Genomic DNA, 16,403 nt, shown 5'->3' with positions numbered 1-16,403 from the left:
ACCACTGCAAGCAGACGTGATCAACGTCTCACCTGCTCGGATAAAAGGAGAGGACAGAAGTTTGTGCGTGCGCGCACGCACACACACACACATGCACACACACACCCAAGCACAGACACACACAGAGACAACGGCACACAAAGAATAGATGCTGTGTAGTACAACAGAAATTGGGGCATGCATTATTAACTGATGGGATTCCACAGCTTGTGTTGGGATATTTGTATCTCAGAACAGACAGCAGGCAGCACCACAAGCAGACTTGATCTATGGCAGCAACTAGACAATCAATAATTCAGCGAGTCAGCAAATCAATCAATACTTTAGCAGTTTCACTTAGAATAAACAGATTTTGACCTTTATTAGAGGATTTTGGATGTTACAGTTGTTGAGAGGGGTTAAGAGACAACAATTACCTATACATGCAACTGTGCCTTTAAAGAGCATTTCGGCTTCTTGAACTTTTTCTTATTTTGACAAATATGGAATCAAGTTGGTTTTATACGTGTATTTTATGACGGACCAAAACAGTGTAATGCGTAGTTGGAAGTGGAAGGACAATTACTTGTGGTTCTCTTTTTTATTATTTTTACAAATAAGAGTGAAGTATGTTTGTATTGAGAACGAAACTAAAATACAAAATGTGACTTGTGAATGAATGGTGAAATATTCTGAGGTTTGTAACTCCACCAGGACAAAATGTGAGGGAGGGAAAAAAATCCAGGTGTGCAAGTAATTTTTTAAAGTATTATGCAGGTGTTTACCAAATACATATCAAAATCACAGACAATTTGATTTGATTTCATTTATGCGTCGAGATATTTCTGCTGATGTGTTGGGTATCAACATTTTGTTCCCCAAGTGAATTATGATCTACTTGTATCATCAATTATCCAGAATATTAATCATTTTGGTTTTATAGCAGGATCATAAACTAGTATCATAATGATGGTGGAAAAAAAGGGAATATAAGGGCAAACAGAACTGTACTGAGGTAGAAGAATAAATCCCAAAAGTAAACATCAGCAACAAGACACAATTACAGATGGAGAGCAAATGAAACTTTGCAAAGAGAGCAAAGAAGATCAGGGTGTACAGAATAAAACTAATTATGAACGTGTCTGGCAGCAACAATCTGGCAGGAAACTATTACAAACAACCCGTGCACATTTTTATTTTAAACAAGATATATATTACAGGTTTATTTTTATTGTTCTTTTTATTAACTGAAGGGAAGAAAAACATCAATATTTGGAGCTACAGGTAAATTTGTAAAAACAACCTGAAAGAGATTTAACTTGCAGTTCTAAAAATATACTATGTCTAGGTTGTAAAAAATGAATACTCTGAAATGAATGTAAAAGGACTGAAATTTCACTTCGCTTTCATTAAAATGCGACAGCACTTTCAGTTGTTCTTGGTTTATCTGTAAAACGGCTACAAAGCATTAAAATGTTCAGGATGCAATGAGCGGACAAAGACAAAAAGCTTTGATGCAGTCATTTCCAATCAAAAACACAAAACCTGTGCCAAACCTGCTTAAATAAAACATCTTCCCAGACTTCAAACTTGTCGTTTTTCCTGATCTTTTCTTGATCTTTTCAGTACATTTAATAGAGCTTCTCAATAATAAAGGCCAAGACGGCGGCTGCTAGTGCCATGCAAATCCCCAGTTTCTTCAGCAGTTCTCTGTCCAGACTGCAGGAGCCGACCAGGAGCGCAGAGTCAGGTGGCACACAAGCAGCTCCTTTGACTCCGTTGGCCATATGTTCCTGTGGAGAGAAACACACACATTTATCTTTGAAATTTGCTACTTTACTGGCTTCTTGATAGGGAGTGTTGCTGATTGCTCCCCTCTTCAAAGAGATAAAGATTCCTATAGCAGCTTCAGATATTGACCTGACAGTAATCAGACTGAATGCTAGATAAGGTACCACTAACATGAGCTGCACAGCCTCAGTCTTCCTGCTCATTAGGTAAATACAGCGGTCAACTGGGAACTCATTTTAGATAACTGAATTTCAACATCCTGTGCAATATCCTTCTGACATGTGCCAACACACGGACATACACACAACAGCCCTGCTTCTTGTCTCACTCCGACTCGTGGACACAGATCAATGCAGCTCGTAAGCAAAGTGGATCTGCAATTCAAATTTCCAATCAGCTAGCCACATTCGCAAATTAAGCGGCATCTCTGTTTGGCCTAAATGTTCCATTGCAGTCCAACGATGGCCATCCATGAAAAAGTGAGCGAAGGAAAAGAACGATTTAGAGAAGAAAGATGAACTGTTAAAGACGTGTTCTTTAAACGTACAGTACAGTAACTTGCAAAAAAGTTACAAGAATAAAATACAAAATAGTCTCCATGTGATTTTAAGATCCCTGTATTTTAAAGCCGTTATTGCAGTGCTATTAATAGGTCTACAAGGGCTCTGTATAGTGGAGGTTTACTGAACAACAAATTAGTTAAATCATATTTCTTTTAATTATAAGAATGTGCAGAACTCTGCTCTTTATAAATCATGGTTGTTAATAATTATTTACATTTAGAAATACAGCCAATAATCCACTTTATATTAGCATTCAATGATATAGTAGTGTAATATTAAAGTACTCGTACTTGCCGAGTCCTTGTACTCCCACCTTCCCAATTTTAACATCTGTTTCCTCTCTAAAACTGTTTTTTATGTTTATGACAACAGAATGAATGTTTTTTTGTTTTTTTTTATGAAGAGCTTCTCTCAATATTTTCCTAAATGAAAGTGATCGTGAAAGCAGCCATTTGCTTATGCAAATGAGTGCATTTCAATTACATCTGTGTTCGCAGTTAATGCAGTTTTACACTGATCTGATTACAGCAGAGTGCCGTCTATTGAATAAAGGATGATGAGAGGGTGGATGTTGAGGCAGTTAGGGAGGGATGAAAAAAAAGTTATTTTGCACTTTGTTATACCCCCCCCCCAAAAAAAAAAGAAAAAAAAAAAAGAAATGAGTTTATGTTACATTAGGCTGAACTTGAGATTTACGAGTGCATCTACTACAGTGACTGTTGTTGCGTGAGGCTATTAAATACCTGGTCTGTCACTACTAATAAGTCATGCGAATCCGAACAGTTTGCAAGTACAGGTTGTTTTTAAACTATTCAGTTACTATGTTTACTACAGTTCTTGCTTTTAAGCCTCACACCCTCTTCGTTATCATGTCTGATTAGACCTTTATTTAATTTCATCTACTGGTATGAAAGTGGAAACCTGCGGCGACAGCTAAAGCTATGCCAGGTGATTGCTAAATAAATAAATAAAATCTGCACAGGATGCGATCATTTTGGTTGGAGCATTAAACAAATTGGATGAGAGCACCGACGCACAGCATGTTTGGGTGGAGTGGAAATCAATGTGGATTACTTTGAGGTGCCTTCTGGGTATCTCCTGGATGACAGTTGGTAAAATGGCATTTCAATATGGTAAATTATGCACAGTGGTATTGAGGAATTGATCCAGATATCTGGAATAGCCTTTACGTTTACTGTATAGATGATTGTGGGAGGCTTGACTGATATCCACCCGTAGGGATCGACTCGTTTAATCCCTCTCTGCTTTCTTATCTGTCACATTTTTTCAATTCGATTTCTTCATGATGTGTTAAATAAGAGATTAAGTATTAAATGATTAAATTTATATTTCAAAAAGAATTTAGATTTTATCTGCGAGACCTGCTCAAAGTAATACATGATTCTGATGTGGAAGGAAAAAGAGGCATTCGGCTAGAACAAGCAACGCAGGCAAATACAATGTTAATCTGAGATTCAGCCACTCAAATGGGAGAATTTGTGTACATGACAACTATTAATGATGCACTCTACGAATCTTGAGCTTACTTGTAAGCCTTGTAGGTGCTAAATGGAAGAAGGTGTTTAGTCAGATAAAAGCAAAACTGAGGATTTAACCTTGATACACAATGCAACATGCAGCAGAAATCTAATACTCCATATCATTCTGAACTGTTTTTCTTCAGAAGAAACAGCAAAGCTGGTCAGAGTTCATGGGAAGACAGTTGGTGTTAAACCACATGCAATTCTAGGAAAACAAACAACGAAAAAAAAAACTTCTTATGCTGTGAAAATTGTAAGACTGGAGTGTGAAAGTTCACGTTTCAGCAGAACGATGAACCTAAACATACAGCCAGAGCTGGTTTGGATCAAAACATCTCTTTGTCAGGGGCATCAAGGACAAGTCCAGACCTAAATCCAATTGAGTCTCTGTAAAGAAATGTTTTATGTTCACAGATCCTCTCCATCCAATCTGACTCAGCTTGAGGTCTTTGGAAAAGGAGAATAGGAAAACCTAGCAGATGAACAAAACTGCTAGAGATGTGCAATTTGCAGCCATAGGTGATTCTACAACATATTGAGTTAGGGGCTGAAAAATAATACTCACTTTTTATTTTGTTACACACTTCAAAACTATGAGCATGTAAGTTTGTGGCTATAAAATGTGTGAACAAGTTCAAAATAGATAAGTATCTTTTGCAGGCATTAAAATGTATCCATCACAATAAAGAATTTAGATAAATAAAGAATTTTAATAATAAAGAATTTTTTCTGAATTTTAAAGTTCAAATAAATCTCAAACTCATCTGAAGATATGAATGTGCACAACAACAAAGGAAAATATTAGAATTTATTCTTATTTACAACAAAAACAGCAGGTTTTATATCTGGACATAAAACCTGTATATATGTGTATCTAAGTATATATACAGAGAGAGACAGAGAGAGAGAGAGAGAGAGAACAGAATTACCCTTTAATGCCCCACGGTGGGATAATCAAAAGTACCAAGAGCAAGTTAAAGGTAAAAGTTAAAAGGAAGCATGAATATAAAACTAAGATAAAGAAACAATATAAAAAGAATCTATACAGTAAGGCCTAATTTACAATGTAACAATAATACTGTAACTGAAAATAGCCCACAGATCAAAAGTAATAATAAAAAAAATCCACAAGATGTGTATATTTGTGCATAGAAAAACAATAAAACTTTTTACAATAAATCTAAAACAAAACAAGAAAAGGACTGAAAGTATAAACATGGATGTGCAAACAGCAGCAGGAAAGTCATTTAAAATGAGGACAACTGAGCAAATAACAATAGAGATCCATTAATGGAAAGTGTAAAGCCATGAAAAATATTCTTTACCAACAGAAAACTTGAAAATCATCCTGGAATGTACGCCATTTCTCTCATATAAATTTACCGTGTGAACTATCACAGAGAAGCGACAGACCTGGCTTATGAACCCCTATTCAACACCAGCTGGTATGTGGAGTCTGCATCAGCATGCAGCTGAGCACACCTGCACGTGTTGCATGCACATGGCTGGATGTCCGAGCAGCTGCTCAGCGTCTGCCCTCTGTCTCGCTTATCCTTGACATTTCTTCTGTTTTTCTCGCTCTCACTTATGGTTACAAACACCACGCTGTCACCCGCTCCTCCTTTCACAGCTTCATTATGAATGCTTCCCTCTGTGAAGTCGCACAATGGAGGATGGATTCTATGACCACCGCCGCCTTAGTGACACATCCACGGACAGAGAGTCAGTAACGTGATTCTGGGTGACACATCAACGTTTTTCTTTTTTTTTTTTTTTTTAAATGACAGGATTTGAACCAGGATGCCTCATGGAAATGTGATATAGTTTTTTTGTTGCGAGAAATGCTTAGAAAACTTCCATGGTGCTTTCAGATAGGGAAATTTGAAAAATTTTCAAAGGGATTATCATGACGGAAGTTCTTGTGACTAAACCTCTTCACTGTGGTTGTTAGGTTTTAAATACTGGCTGAATGCCTTGAGAGTAAAAAAAAAAAACTAAAGTGCTTTCTGAAAATAGCAGATGCAGGTAAATTAATTATCCAAATTTGGAGTTCAGACTAGTTATTTCTCTTACTTAGGAAAAGTCCAAAATAAATATTTTGATAAAAAAAAAAAAAAAAGAGTTGTAAAGAGCAAAGTACTAATAATTAGAAAGTTGAGAAACTAAACTATTATCCTTCTTCTTGCTGACAGGCTCAAAACACTACCGTCTTCTTGATGCTTTTATTTATCTGTTTCTCTGCAGGTGTCTTTTAACAACAGGGTGCCTGGAGACTCACTGAATAGTACAGTCTAAAATCTATTACTACTAGGGAGGATAAGTGAAAATCCAAGTGCCAGTAGGTGCGTGTCAGCACAGTGGGAAGAGATGGGAGGAGAGGGGCGTAGAAAAAGAGACGAAATAAGGAGAGGAAGAAAGGGGAACGGAGGAAAAATGAGAGATGTGGCTTTCAGTGATAGTTCACCACCTGCTAGCTGGCATGCTGAGTTTGTGCATTTGTCTGTGAGAAAGGAAGGCAGCATCATCGAGTGTGTGTGTGCCAGTGTAGACCAGTGGTGAATATTTTCTGTCTCTCTGCTCACAGCGGTGGAACAGACCAAAATAATCCCCCCTGAAAATCATCTAACACTACACTCGGGGTACCAGACTGGCAAACACAGCAAGAAACTTTCCCTGGAAACTCTAGCTCTCTCAAATGTCTTTCTGTCTCTTAAAAACAAGAAAAAAAAAAAAAAAAAAACCTCTCCAGTTCTCATTCCACATGTGTACCTTTCAGGAACGAGTGTATCTTTCACTAATATACTGACATTTTACAGCACTTCACTGGAGCCAGAGAATAATGCACAGTGGTCATGTTTCTCACATGATCCTCACCAGCTGTCACTGTTGCTCTTGACACACAAAAACCATGGATGAGTTTGTGTGTGTGCGTGTAAATGGATACTGCAGTAGCCTCTTTAGTCATGGCTGATACAACAAAGCCAAAGTGACAATCATTGTGTGAGCTGCAGCTATAGTTAATGAGCAGAAGGACAGTAGAGACAAATTCAGTATGGAGTATTAATCATAAACTTCTAGCCATTAGACTGAACATAAAGCGATCAAAACACCAAACAAAAAGAAGCAGTGGTGGAGATGCACATTTGTCAGTTTTCTTCATCTTCAGCCAATCTAAACTGTCAAACTGTATCGCTCAAGTGTAATCCTACACCAATTTGCATAATCACACATAACTTTTTCAACAAAGTGTATGATTAAAATGTTTGCTAAACATAATATAAGAAGAAAAAAAAATTTTAGAATATCATACAAAGTAGAAATATGATGTGGCAAAAACACAAAATTAGAGAACAGCCCCAGTGGGAGGGACAATAATACTGTCGAACACTGCAGGCCATGTATTTTTGTATCAGAGTAAAATATTTAATTAGATAAGAAAAAAACAAGATACATACACAAACAAGATTTTCATGTTCATGCCACTACTGGGTTTAGAGTTCAGTGAGCAAATCTAGGTAAGCAAAATGCACGAATGGAGATGTTTTATGCAAAATAAATGGAAATTTCACCAACGACATTTATGATCAACTTGATCCGATTGCATCGTTTCAGAATTGAATGGAGACAAATGGTTTTTAAAATCTGAATCTATTGACATTTTGCTAAACTCAATCTGAAAAATGCATTTATACCTTTTTCTCAATAATCAGTGGAAAATCTGTTGATATTACAGCAATCAAACTCCTATTATAATTACTGACCAGATTTTTACATGTTTTCACTGATATTTTGACAATTTACGTTGAGTTTTAAGTCATCAGGAAGGCCTCCTGTCTACCACTCAATGTCAATCTTCTTCTACAGATTCTCTACTAAATTCAAGTTCAGGATTTTGTGTCAAAAAATGACATTAATTTCAGTTAGAAGAAACACATTTGAAAATTAAAAAAAAAACTTGCCAAGGCCATGGACAATTTCGGTCTCAACTGTGCCACTAAAGGAAAGTCGAGACGTTTTCAAGAACATTATTAATACTTGGTGACACTTCCCACGATTATAAGATTTGCAGATATCTGGATAAATTATATAAACTTTGAGAGGACACAAAAGTATAAACCATATGAAGCAAAAACAAACCAAGTGAAAAACCTCAGCCTAAGCAAAAGAGAAAAAGCACCAAAAGGTAAACATGATGGGACAGTGATTCCCTGCTGAATTGTCTGTCAGCAATTCTTCAAACCCGAAACAGAGTTCAGAACTGATGCAGAGTCTGTGACACTTGTTCAAAAAAGCCTGATCCATGCAGCTTGCCCCTGAACAGCTGATGAAGATGTGCCGGCTCCGGGAACTCTGAAAAAACATTGATGTGGGCTCTAAATTGACTTCATCCTTTTTAAGGCATGTAATCTACAGAACTGATCCTCTGCAGCACATACAAATCTCCTCTCCCCTTGAGAGTGAATTTCAGCTCAGTGCCTGTAGTTTTTTTTTTGTTTTGTTTGTTTTAATCATATTTTTTCATAAGACAAATTGTACCAATACTCAAATACATTAGTTTGGCATTCATCCATGATAAATATAGGATAATATTCATAAAAAATAATCAATCCAGAGAAAAAGCAAGTAAGATGCAACATAAAAATGAAAAGAATTAAATTTAATGTGAAAATAAACTGATAACTATACAATATGTTGAATATTTTTCATGCCCTTTGAACTTTTTCCCCATTTTCTTGCATTATGACCATAAACTTCAATATACATTATTGGGAATTTATGTTGTAGACCATAGCAAAATAATGCATGATAGTGTACGAGAAAAAAAACAACAAAAAACAAAACAAAATCAAATGCATATTGCCATGGACAACATCTATGAACATCAACTCTCACCTCCTACAACGGATATTGGTTTGGACAATACTCAACCATTTGAATACATGAATATGCTTTGCTTTAAAAACAATGCATTGTTGATATGGGTCAGATGTTGCACTGGGCTTTTCACTGTCTATCAGTTTGACTGACGGTGTCAAAAAAAAAATCCCATCAACATATTTTACCCGTTCATTTTTAAAGAAGGATAATAATGACACATCCAATTCCATTTAATTTTCATTTGGTTTAATTGATATTCAACAAGCTGAGCAGAAAACCACACTGTGCCATCATACATCAGGCAGAATACGAGTAACTTTTTCTACACAGTGACAAAAATCACTGACTGTAGCCACAGTAACTTAGATGATTCTACTTGAATTATGATTCATTCAACTACTGTGGCACTGAATGCACACCCTCACAACTTCCCTCCTGGAGATGAATTGCGCACTAGTTTGTGCGTAATAAAATGTCTTCTGGTTTTGATGGTCATCTGGAGGTTGAATCTGAGTTCTGGTGTCACACTAGGAACCGGAACTACAAATGCCACTTCAGTCAAAGTTCATAATTTATAAAGACCCGTTTTTTATTCTCTGGCTTTTGATTCCATTCAAAATGTACTGATTGACTTGAATTGTGCTAATGGCTAAAATGTTAAGAAAACATTTAACGCACAAGTGTTTTCAGATTATAAAAAGTGTTATTTCTTTGTAGATGTATCCATCTCAAGCATAAGAAAACAATCGAAAGCAATTTTGAGTCTTGATAAAGAATTTATCTATAGGAGTTTTCTTTTTTTAAACAAGCCAATGATAAAGCCTGAATAGAAAATAACTCTTTAAAATGCATTTAATAATACCGTGGGTTTTGACAGTCATTTACTAAGCTCCCTCTAATTTGGATGTTTCATCTTTGGAGAAATTTAAAGCCCCTCCGACATTCAAAACATACGTAACAGAATGAGCCTCTCTAATGCTTTTCGACATGTTGGGTAATATTTCTGAAAATAGAGCTGACTGATACTCGGATGGCATAACATTTATCCCGGTTACAGTGACTTTGGTTCAGAAGTGCAGGTCATGTAATATGCTTTGACATGCTAAATGAAACCCTTAAAATAGCTCTGCCTGCTGTTCTTTTAACAGGACTATTTTTCTCTGCTGTTTGGGTAAACAAACATTCAAAGACTAAGCACAACCTTTTGCAGTTTTGAGCACAAACAGTTTAAAAATAGATTTGAGAGGATTAATTGTATCTCAACCAGAAAGGCAACATAATCTTTGATTCCCCCCCCCCCCGTCCTGACAATACATTTGACAATGAGTGAGAATAACGCAACATCACAGCAACAATCCATAACAGTTGCGTGTTCACAGAGATTTCGAAAAAGCTTCATTGTGTGCGTCAGGCAAGCTTGTGTATTGTCTTTATGTGCTGCATACAGCCTTAGGCAGGTCGGATTCTGCCAGGCACACTGGGGGGGGAGGCGCATCAGGGTGTTATCTTTATAAAAGCTGTGTGTACAAGGATCTTAACGTGTGTATGTGATTAGTTTAAACAATATACTAATGATGTAACTTATTTTCAGTCAGTGTTTGTGTATATTGCATGATGCAAAGTACAAGAAATCGGGATCTTTGCTGGACGGTAATACACTGACCACATCCATGTTTTATGCACTTAGAAGTTGAGCTTGGAGAAGAGGCGGGGGGTCCATCTTATCTCTATTAAGATTTTGGAGTTATGCACAACAGGTGCACCACTTTCTGTGTCAAAGTGTTCTCAAAGTTTTTTATAACTTTATTTTCTAAGTGTAATACTTTTCCAAACTTAAATTTGTCCTTTTTATCCAATTTAAAAATGTAAATTCCACCACTAAAGTCCACATCCATTTTTTTTTGTTGTTTTTTTTTTTTAATTTGTTTAAATATTTGGAATTACTAAAAGCTTTCTTGTAGTTTTTGACCAGGTTTGACGAACTGCAGCAGGGATTTTGGACCAATTTCCCATGGAGATCTTTACACAACCCTTTGGTCTTGTTTCATTGATTGAGTATGTTGACAGGTGTTGTTTACAGACGTAATGAGTTCTACCAGGTGAAATTACCACAGGTAATAAGAGGAAGATGGGAGGGCTTCTTAAAAACAAGTTATCTTTAAAAAGATGTTGTCTTTGTATTTTGCAGTAATTCATGTTGATGTTATTCCCACCTACTGGTAAACATTGGAAATCTGTTTTCTTTAAATGCACCCAAAGAGATAAGCAAATAAAAACAGCAACTCTCGCTCAGAGCGAAAGCAGGAAAAGACAGTCCACCAAATTAAATACTTGAGCAGAGGCTTGTCATATCTCGTCCTTTTGAGGCCTGACATGGGTATTGGTCTTTCCCAGTAAACTTTCAAGCCCTTTTCTTTTGTTATGCTGTGTTTGACACGAACTGTGGGTTTGGTCTCCTCTGCGAGATCAGAACCATTTTTTTTTTCCCCTCAGTGATTCTCTCGGTCTTCTTGAAGAAGTATGCTTTGAAAAGAGCTGATTATTAGATGGCTTCCAAGCTGCCTCGCTGTCTTCTCATCTCTCCATCTACTTCAGTCACTGTCCTTCATTCTTGCCTCATTTTTTGGCCTCCCTCTTCTATCATTTAATTTAATCTCAGGATGTGAACAGGTGAAGGAGTTTTCTCTTTTCTGTCCTTCGCCATGATGGCGAGTGCCTTCTCTACTATTGTGTCCTGCCGAAAAGATTCATTTATTGCCCTTCACCCCCCCGCCTGAAGTGCTGTCTCTGTGAATGAAGGACTAACAAGACAGGAGGAGAGCGAAAGACAGAAACAGAGGACAGATGAGGAAGAATCCACCCATGTTAATAAAAGCCATTCATCTCTGAGGAAGACCAGGGTCTTTCTTTTCTGGAATGAATCGGTAAAATCATAAAGGGTAATTAATAAAGCTGCCATGTCACGGACGAGTTGCAGTTTCGCATGACGATATGTCTAAAGAAGCAAACTAATTCACACCTTGAAGTAACTTCAAGGTTACTTCTTCTCATGTTCATGCTAAAGAATAGCATGAGGCTCAATTATAATGTACATAGCAAACAAATATAGACAGAAAATACAAGTATATACTCTCTTTTTAAAGCTTTCTTTGCATCAACTAGAAAAAAGGGGCACCAATCTGACAGCAGATTTAATAGTAAAACATTTTGGTGGATAGATCAATAACAGGATATATTTATTTTCTTTTTAAGTAAATCCAACTTTTTAATCTGAACATCTCCTGCACATTAGCTGGGTGATATCAGTACACTAATGATTAATATGCACTGTGCTATTGTATTGTTAGTATTTTCAAACATGCAGCGTTTTAACTGTTCATCTATCAGTTATATGCACCGCTACTCTCAAGTCATATGTTATCATCCACTTATGTTGCTGTCTTCCCCACAACCCATACATTCACAGTCATCATATCCTACTTCTAAAGAAAATTCTATCCATACTTCAACCATACTGCTCCACTCCCACACACATCACTGTGGATGTTGGCTGGTATGTAATCATATCTCTATCTACTTCTGAGATGACAGATCTTTCACTTTGCTTCCTTTCTGACACACACACATTAAAGACCACAGCCCATCTTTCAGCCTACCAAATCACCCACTTATACACCACTCCTTTCCTCACACTCTTGCATTGCTCCTCTGCATCTGAGGTAAAATGGCAAAGTGAAGACTGCCTTTTTACACCCGCCTGTCTCTCTTTCTAGTGCTCTACCCTTCATTTTCTTGTTGACTACTGCAAAAAGCTTCTATCACAGGGTCTTTCTATAAGACATGAAGGCGAATATCACACTTTATACGTGTTCACACTGTCATTCACAAGGGTTCTTAAAAGTAAGTATTCTGAGAGAGAACTATGCAGGGTAATAAGCAAGTAAGAGTGAGGTCAGATGGACTAGGACATGTTCATTGAAAAGAATCCGTTATTTACCACAGGACAAGTATCAACTTGAACAATACACAGTTAAAGTTGCTCTAAAGAACATTGTAAAGTGTGCCTAACTTTACCATTGGGTCAATATCACTACCAAAACAATTTGACACAGTTATTTGCTACAACAGTTTTAACATGGCACATCAAAATTCTGACTACACCAAAAGCTTAGATAAACATCTGGTACTAGTGTAAAGGATGCTAGTTGAATGTGCCGAGGTAGAAGGTTAGCAGTGATTAGCCAATTTAAGGAAGAACACACTGGCCTCTAGAGTCTTGAATGTCAACATGCCAAGTGAACACGTGTTAAACAACTGAGAGAGTAGGGTTCATCAAGCTCACACTCATCACAGATGTGCACTTTTGGGATCCCATTTATCACGTACTCTAGGGTGCTTCTAAACAAGCGAAAATTGTGCAAATGTGGTGCAAAACAGCATTTTCTCATCTTACATCAAATTAATCCCCTCTTCACACTTATTTGCGTCAACTTTATGGCCCTCAATAAGTTATACAAACCATACAAAGGCTAAAGGATTGCAAATGACTAAAACTAAGCATGGGCAAAAAAAAAAAAGGTTGGCAAAAACAATTGTACAACAAAACTGAAGTTTGTGTACTGGATTCAAAGTATTAGAACCATTGAGGTAGCAGTAGCAGGGATCTTTTAATAAACATAACACTGTCAATCATTTACATCTTAGTTAAGGTAAGAATTGACACTCCTTACAGAATCCACACAATGACAGATATTTCAAGCACATTGGTATACATGACAGACAGACAGACAGACAGATAAAACACACAAATAGAATGAATGAAACAACTAAACCACAAGGTATACAGAGCCAAAAAAACATCTACGATATAACTAAAAGAAAATTAATAATGCAAGCCACACTAATTGAATATGAGATGGTGCAAACAGCATAAAAAACTTTAAAAAAAATTGAGATGACGTATTGTAAGACTGAACTGAAATGAATTGAAGTTCCGGTTTGCAGAGAAATTGTCATTAATACTGTGTGATGTCGCTCTACTTCTTGTACAATTATTAAATGACTGCTAATTTTAGTAAGGTGAGAAAATATTCATAGATTGTTATTGCTCCTAAAGACAAATCTGGATAGATTGAAATTGGTATAGGCTCCCCACAAATGTTTTCAAAGCAACAAAGTGGGCACATAATCTTTATCACTGCATCTTAAACACTTGTCATAAAACAAAAGATTCAGCTGGAAATTACAATGAGTAAAAAAAACTAAACTAAATTATCATAAAAGTTTTATTTATGTCCTGATAATTCTGCAGAGGCTGTGTTCGTGCTGCTGTGAAAAATATTACTTTTGCTAGGATACTTGACAATAGTGTGAGCAGCTTGCAGATACTGCTATGTTTCCACATCATTAGGTCACTTATTGCACAACCATTAACAACAGCCAATGGAGGTCATACGAATCATGAATTAGAGATCAGTCATAGCATCTTTGGAGAAAAACTAATAAATCTAGCTGACTATAACACTCGTACTGCGGAAAGCAAAGGCAAGAATCAATATATTTTTACGAGTTAGGACATATCAGGGAATGAAAACAAACCGATCCCTACCCTAACCCTAGTTTCTGAATTAACCTGGGTTTACTATTTGGTCTTTTTAAGACTTTTCTCATTTGGATACTTTTCATGAGCTCATATTTTAAGCTAAAATCCAATTTCATTAGGTTTTGTTGTTTCTGTTTTTTACATGCTAAACCAAGCACATCGCAAACAATAACTACAGATCCATTTCTTTATCAATTAAAATAATGGAACATTTAAGAGAAAACAGAAACCAAAACTAAAACAGTGCGATGAATGTATATATTAAAAAAAAAGAGGTTATTGAATTAACATCAGGGATGGGCGGTTTGTAGAAGGAATGTGAGCACAAGAGACAGAGTTGATGTAAATATGAGTGAGTGTGTGTTGGACAGTCTGAACTAGCTTTAGTCTCCATTGCTGAACTTTTTAATGCTGAGTGACACATTGCTTGGTTTGATACGTTGCCTTCCCTTTTGCCTTTTCTATTTATTTTCATTCTCTATGATCCATTCTTTTCTCTGCTTGCTTTCCTCATCATCCATGCCCCCTCTCCCTCTCATGTCTGTACCTTTCTCCCCCTCCCTCTCTGTCTGGAAGTAAAGGCTGATGGAGTGTGAAATTAGAAAGTGTATCATATTCTGCTCAGTGGCTCCATGTCCTAAGCTATAAGCTACAGCTAGTCAGAGTGAAAAATAACATGCAGTGAAACAGATACATTAACATGGTTTTTTGTGCTGCTGTGTGTGTGAGGTGAAAGGCAGATAGCGAACAGTTTGGCCAGCAACAGCTAATCTAAAATTACTTATCTCATGGATGATACACTGGTGCTCCCTCACAAACTTCACAGGTGAAGGCAGATTTAAAGTAAGGACACATGTATTCACACCTTATTTGTTCGCTAAAGACCAAAGAAACTGTTGTACGTACTTAGTTTTGCACCAGCCGGTGTGAAACCCTAGAAATTCTTTCACACCCTGAAAGTCTGGTGTGTTGCATATTATATTCTTTGTACTTTTTTTTTCCAGTAAAGTTCACATTGGTGGACATTGGTGTAATTTATTTTTGACTTGATAAAATAAAATATCTGAGTTTGCTTGAGCCCATCAAAACCACAACCTCGAGGTTCTCTGTTAACGAGTGTCGCTACAAACATCATCTGTGCGTTGACCACTGCTGCTGCGCGCTCACGACCCACCCACATTCACGCCTCCATTAATGAGGAACACACTGTAATGGAGACGCTTCAAACTGGGCTTGGATCGAACCAGACATGAACCGGCTAGAGCGAGGCTCGACAATGAAGAAGCGGCTATATAGAGGGGAAGATTCCAACTATTGATCTTTCAAATTGAATGACAACCTCTCCAACAACTGAGTACGGCCGACCACTTCATGAATAAAATCTTTTTAGGTTTTCAAGTATGCTCTTGTGTGACATCATTTTATTGTGTTGTAGCAAGTACTTGGGAAGGAGGCATTTTAAATATATGGATCTGTGTGTGGATCCTGGCACGTACCTGCAACAGACCAGACACTTCTCCTTTCTGAAGAGGCTCTGCAATAGAGGGAGTGAAAGGCTTGCTGTCTTCTACTGGTCGAGCCTTCATAAAGTGCTTCCCTGCTTCGTAGATGTCTACTTCAATCATCTTTCCTTTGAAATTGGCCCTTTTCGGTACCAGCACCTGCAAATAAGAGACAGCCACCATTAAAAAAAAATTCAACCCACCACAAGTTTAGAAAAAAAAAAAAAAAAAAAAAAAATTCTCAATAATATCAAACTCAGGAAATGCTTAAAAGCAAGATATTTCAGGAATATTTTGTAATGAGTCATTTAGTCACAGATTTTGGATCAATCCAGCCTTTCTAATTTACCCCCAAACAGCAGCCCCTGCATGAACACAATTTTCACAGTGATCCACACTCTGCATGTTCGTTCATATCTGTCAATTACATTTTCAATTAACTGCTGCTCAAAGCTGTTTTCTTCACATTATTATTTAGTTTTGTCACCGGCTTCCTAAGAAGAAACTGTGTTCTGTGCCATTTATGCAAGTCCTCAAGGTCAAAAAG

The 16,403-nt window shown here is 36.9% G+C and overlaps 1 protein-coding gene across 2 annotated transcripts in view; it reads right to left on the bottom strand.

The window, feature by feature from the left end:
* Positions 1-336: 336 nt before the first annotated feature.
* The window catches only part of cdkal1 (CDK5 regulatory subunit associated protein 1-like 1), a 185,491-nt gene continuing 169,424 nt past the window's right edge, over positions 337-16,403 (bottom strand). For both annotated transcript variants that reach the window (XM_014994740.2, XM_014994739.2), the window contains exons 14-15: positions 15,851-16,015; positions 337-1,772 (exon numbers count right to left, since the gene is read on the bottom strand). In XM_014994740.2, coding sequence (XP_014850226.2) covers positions 1,611-1,772; positions 15,851-16,015 — 327 coding nt within the window. In that variant the 3' untranslated portion in view covers positions 337-1,610. The remainder of the gene's footprint in view (positions 1,773-15,850; positions 16,016-16,403) is intronic.

The sequence above is a fragment of the Poecilia mexicana genome, unplaced genomic scaffold (genome assembly GCF_051168715.1).
Source record: "Poecilia mexicana isolate PSO_F unplaced genomic scaffold, ASM5116871v1 scaffold_16, whole genome shotgun sequence".
Taxonomy (NCBI): domain Eukaryota; kingdom Metazoa; phylum Chordata; class Actinopteri; order Cyprinodontiformes; family Poeciliidae; genus Poecilia; species Poecilia mexicana.
The sequence above is the reverse complement of the archived record's forward strand: the minus strand, read 5'-3'. Positions and strand labels throughout refer to the sequence as shown.